This window comes from Cupressus sempervirens, chromosome 9, assembly GCF_028749045.1.
Source record: "Cupressus sempervirens isolate cs-2001-9-10 chromosome 9, ASM2874904v1, whole genome shotgun sequence".
In the NCBI taxonomy this organism is placed as follows: Eukaryota; Viridiplantae; Streptophyta; class Pinopsida; order Cupressales; family Cupressaceae; genus Cupressus; species Cupressus sempervirens.
The window spans coordinates 132,825,124-132,831,123 of NC_143126.1; the positions used below are offsets into that span (position 1 = coordinate 132,825,124).

Genomic DNA, 6,000 nt, shown 5'->3' on the forward strand with positions numbered 1-6,000 from the left:
TCGAGAATTCTTCCTCATTTAAGATCATTTGTCTAGCCACAAATCTCCATGCTGTTGATCAATATTGACACATGGTGTAATGATCCTTGGCTATGAGGCTGTTTTGGCACTGTTCTTGGCTGTTGCAAATCATTTCGGAAAGTATGACACAGTGTAAAAGCTTTTCTGGCATATAACCCACTAACATAAGGAATTGAATTAGGACCATTTACCTTGTATTTGAAACTCAAGCCGAATGACCAAATTGTGCCCTTTGTGGATGCACCTCATTTCATTTGAAATATTCAAAGGATGAGATTTAAGCTTGCCTGATATTCTATAACAACATCACTTAGTGAAGGGAATTGAATCCTAGCCACTGCACGTGTGAAAAATAAAACAAAAGATCAAATTTGGGGTCTTCCGTGCAGCACTGACCTTCATTTAACTTTATCATGACATCAAACAGTGAAAATCTGGCTGACCTACAAAGCTGTAGGAAATTAATTTTACAATTTTTTACTTATACATGCATATCTGTACCAAAAGACCAAACCATAATCAACTCCAAAGGCACCGACTTACAGTAGCTTATCCGAACAGAGGTTTACATTTGTCATAGAACGGGGCAATATTAAGGAAAAGTCCACAATAATATGCAAGGAACTGGTTTTTAGTAAGGCATCCTCATCTGATGTGGTTTTAAAGAGCTTAACCAGGAATGTTTTACATGTAAATCCGAATCTATAGCAATAGATGAGAAATGTGAAGAGCTATCATTTGATTTGAAATATTACACATTTTTTCCAGCACCATTTTCCTCCAAAGCCTAAACTTTTCCTACAGTAAAAGATCCTTTGGATCATTTTACTTACTCACAAATCCACCACAAGCATAAAAAGCAAACCACAGGAGACGGGAACTCACAATTTTAGTATTTTAGATATGTCATTAAAAATGCCTGAAACTAAAAGTCACTGGATTTGTGGTTCAGGGACCACCCTCCCCTATGAAGATCCCTTGGAGGCCGAAAACGCCTCAAAGTTATATCTAAATTAATTGTAACAGATTTCCACAATCCATAAAATTCTGTATTCGCTTCTGGGTGTGATTGTGTATGTTTTTTAACATCAATGTTTCGGATCATACTCTATGATCCATCGGATCATAGAGTATGATCCGAAACATTGATGTTAAAAAACATACACAATCACACCCAGAAGCGAATACAGAAGTATATCTAAATTATTATTAAGGTCATTCACAAACCTTTAAAACATAGGATTGCGACGATAAGCTTTATTTTAAACAGTGAGAACCACGTAATAATCAAAATTTACAATTCGTGATTAAATCTTCATGTTTATTGAGTCATTATTCTAGCATTTTTAGGATTCAGTATTATACTTTCCTTATTCACGATTGGCTACTTCCCTCACTGGAGTTCAACTAGAAAGAATCTGAAGATTGCGAGGCCATCCGTCAACGCAAATATAGAATAAAGATTATTTTACTTACACTACGATGCTTCGATTACATCTCAAAAATAATATAAAAGCTAGCATTTCTCATGCTGTAGTAATTGATGTATACCTCATGTTCTCTGGCGAGGGTTTGGCGATCCCAAACCAGGAAGGTTGCGCAGACGAAGGCAATGGCGAGGAGAGCCAATCTGCGCGGTCTTTTCAAATAATACGAGGGATGTAATATCCGCCATCTGCTCGAAGATGACGATCGATGGCGCACCATTGCTAAAATAAAATTCAAAAAGTAAAAACCCTTCCCCCGATTTGAAGGGATTTTAATTTTCCCAGATCCGATATGTTCTGACGTAACCTGGTTTATTTTAAATAAGAGAAAAAACGGTTATGAGGAATTTGGCAACTCAGGCAAAGGGTTTTCATTTCCCGGCCGACCCGCCATTACTCTATTTGCGTGCCTGTTGCGCACCTGAATAGAGTTAATGGAAAGCGACCTTTTCACACCAGATGAACCTCCCTTTGTATGGAAATGTATCGACTGAATCTTTGCCGTGTTATTTACTTGGGATATTTTGGCTTGACTGGGATTTGACTGTTATTCTTTTTTCTTTGCTTGTGATGAAATGGTTTGACTGAGTAAGTTTTATCTGTTATTTATTTATATTTATAATACTTTTTAGCATATTCTTATGCATAATAATGGGGAGCACCAAAAAATTGAGAGAAAAGTAATCTGGTAATTTCATTCTAATGGAAGTTCATTTAATTATGGAATGAGGACATATTTTTTCCTTTGATGGAACTTCTACTATATACATAGTATAGTCAAGCTAGTTATCAAAATACAATGTTCAACTAAAATAAGTAAATTAAAGCATCATATACTTATCCTAGTTCAAGGGTAGCTTTAGTTGCAAGTAAACAGTATGGTTGTGTGTGACAAGATTAATTGAGATTCACTAATTAACAAAAGGATTACTATGAGAACCTTAACTACTTGCACCTACATTAACCATAAAATAGATTAACTTGCAACTTACATTAATCATGTATTACACTAAAGGAGTTAAAGGAGAGAAGAACTACTCTAATTAACAAGTATGATTGAAAATGTACTAATTAAAATGCAAATTTGTAACCTTGAATTCATACTATGCTATTCTCAAACAAAAATCATCATCCACCTTTTATTACCTATGACAAAGGTACAACAATGACCTACTCGCAATGCTAGCTAGAATAGAATCTAATACTGTGATTTATCAACTATCATCCATTTTTTCTCAATAGAGTTCTCTTCTTTTTATACGAGAGAGTCTCGAAGTAGCTAGCAACAATGGCTCTAAAAGCTTTCATTGCACTTGTCAATCTTTAAAGATCTTGACTTATTTGTTAACATAAAATGCACCAAAGCAAAACTAAAATGTGGAATGTTAAATGTGGCACAACCATGCAACATGGGACATGTGGCTAAATTAGCATATAACTATTTTCTTTAGCTAAACATTCACTACCAGTTGCATGATTCAACATGTTTCATTCATAGAAATGATGAGTTCAAAAATACCATAACTCACAAAGGCTCCTTAATTATAGGTTTAACCATGTCTTCCTTGTAGTAGTAATCAGTCCACTATCCCCTATTATGTTTTTGTGGTTGTAGATTAGCTCAGATAATAGAGGGTATGAACAATCACATTGAAATACCTCAAAACAACATGTTTAGTGAAGATTGATTGCCATTTTGCTTAGAATTGGAGCTATATTATATACCCTTATATTATGACTATTCCATCATAATTTACTTAAGTATAACCAAGTCTTACATAAGTTTACTACAATTTCATGAAACTAAACCTAAAACATTGCAAAAAGACACCAAACATAGACTAGCTTCAGCCTTGTTGAAATCCCCGCCCCCCTTCCCCTCATAAATCCACGATTGTGCTCAAGCGGATCAACTATTATAATAAAGAATGTCAAGCCTATAATCTACAACATGTGTGACTCTTTTGCCTTGGATTCCATATAGAAACCCTTATTGCATCTGATATTCTCCCATCTTTCTTTGTCCTTAAAAAATTCCACCACATACTCTCCCAACCAATATAGCACTTGGTAAAGGAGTAATAGTAAATAAAACTCTAAGGAAATCCATCTATTCTTGGTATTTGTTTATGTTTGAATGTACTTGATTGTCTTGGAATCCAAAGTAATGCAATTCTAAAATGGAATGGGGTTCTTTCTTCTTTAATGCTTGGGTGAGATAAGGCCATTGCTCTTAACACGCACTCTTGATTTCCTTCCCATGTGCAAAATCAAGCCCTTAATTTCACTGTAATCCTGAAGTTTGCATTGGCCAACTATATCTTTGTGCATCATTTCAACTCACTCATCAATTATTTGTTTTTTATTTTCTACTTTTTCTCCCTCTATAAGTTTTTGCTAACTCTCCTCTTTCCTTATCATTTCCTATATAAGATATTAAAGCTCTTTGTATATATTCATCATAAAATAAAGGATTCTTTGTTGATTTGTATAGTACTACTAAGTTATGTATGTAGAACTCGAATAATTGATCTTGCATGTCTTAAAGAACTTTATCAAAATAAATCATAAATGACCTTGGTTCAACCAAGGAGAGTGGACTTTAATAACTAACTAATTTGGAAACAAAGAATTTTTTCTTGTAGATAAAGGGTGTAAGCCCTTTTTCACATTCTACAACTATGCAACTAATTTTCCAACTTTTTCATGTGTTATGAGGAGACCTTTAGTTTCTTGATATCTTCTTCTTTCTCCTCAAGTTGTGTCTCAAAATCAAATTGCATTTTCTCTTTTTTCTTTGGCTTGTTGATTTTTGTGCCAAATAAATTTCAAATATAGTCTCACATTGTAATGTCAATCTTAACTATGACCTTGCTCACATAATTGATCTTGCGTGTATTTGGGAACTTTAGCAAAACAAATAAGAAATGACCTTGGTCCAACCAAGAAAAGTGGAAATTACTCTATGACTAACTGATTTGGAAACAAAGAAATTTTCTTGCAGATAAAGGGTTTAATCCCCTATTGGGGTTCTACAACTACAACTAATTTTCCAAAAATTTCAAGTGTTTTAAGGAGACCTTTAGTTTCTTTATATCTTCCTCTTTCTCCTCGAGTTGTGCATCAAAAATTAATCTACATTTTCTCTTTTTCTTTGGCTTGCTAATTTTCGTGCTAAATGATTTTCAAATACAATCTCACATTGTGATGCCAATTGTAAATGCGGTAAGAATAGGTGACTGTCAACTTCTTCTTGAACACTTTCCTTTTGAACTTCCTTCATTTTCTTGTGTTTGGTGTTAATCTTTGTTTCCAAAATCTTCAAAGCTCTACTTCTTTAGCTTTTGCCAATTTTTTCTCATCCTTCAAAAGTTTAATATTCTACAATACACCCTGTAATTCATCATCTTCACCACCATCTATGAGGATGTACTCTAGTTTCCTTCTAGATGTTGGATCCAATTTTACTAGGTAAAATAAATGTGTAACAGAACCAAGGACTGGATTTGTCTATTGTCCTGTAGGCTCAACCCCTCATTCCTTTGCATAAGGCAATTCCTCTTCATAAGGTAACTCTTGTTCCAATCCAAAGTTAATATTTCCTATATCACCTTGATTTTTTGGCTCCTCCAAATTCTCTTGCTAAATTCCTTCTTGTTGTAGTTTATCCCTTTCTTTTTCTCCTTTAGACAAATACTCCCTTCTAAAGTTTGTATCTTCACTAATAAAAATGTTTCTTGGGGCTTAGATGGCTCATTCTTCTCACTAAAATGAGAAGAACCCCTTTTAGGGGTTTTAATATCCTTTACAGAGTTTTTTTTACCTTAGATGTTGCCTCAATTGGTTGATCGCTGACAATTTTTGTTGCAGGTTCCACCTTTCCAATTTCCTTTTCTTATTGTTCTTCTTTGATTCCTTCTATTGATGGACCCTCTTGAGTATATTTAGGAGGAGCTCCTCATCTCATTGTTCTACAAGTAATTTGTTCTTTCTCAACCATTCTTCTTCTCTAACCCTCTCTTTTTCCACAACCCTCTCTTCTTCCTCAACCTCCCTATTTTTCTTATCCTTATCTCTCTCTACTTGGATCTACATGGTTTCTTCTTAGAGGGTTATTGATCATAGTCGATCAACACTGAGAGAAAAATAAGATCACAATGGCTCATTGAAAAATATAAATAAAAAGGACCCTATATGTATATTATATTTAATTTTTGCAATTGATAAATAAAAATCAACGTGTGTACCCATTAACCTAATTTCCATATTCAAAAAAATCATGGTACATAATTCATCAACGAGTCAATCATAAGGTCCATAATCCACAAAATATTCATCTTACAAATTATTCTATACAAAATTGAATGCACCCATATATACATGCATGATTCCCATTATGCCAACCATTATTCCCATATGTACATGCATGATTCCTCTCACCTCAACCATGTTCTCATCTTCTATCCTATTCACTTCACTCATTCATACTCAA

General features: G+C 34.1%; 1 protein-coding gene across 1 annotated transcript in view; it reads right to left on the bottom strand.

Moving 5' to 3' along the window:
* LOC149537884 (mannosyl-oligosaccharide 1,2-alpha-mannosidase MNS2-like) overlaps positions 1-2,098 on the bottom strand; it is a 50,472-nt gene extending 48,374 nt beyond the window's left edge. Inside the window, exon 1 of the mRNA XM_089799277.1 lies at positions 1,573-2,098. Coding sequence (XP_089655403.1) covers positions 1,573-1,728 — 156 coding nt within the window. The 5' untranslated portion in view covers positions 1,729-2,098. The remainder of the gene's footprint in view (positions 1-1,572) is intronic.
* Positions 2,099-6,000: the final 3,902 nt, after the last annotated feature.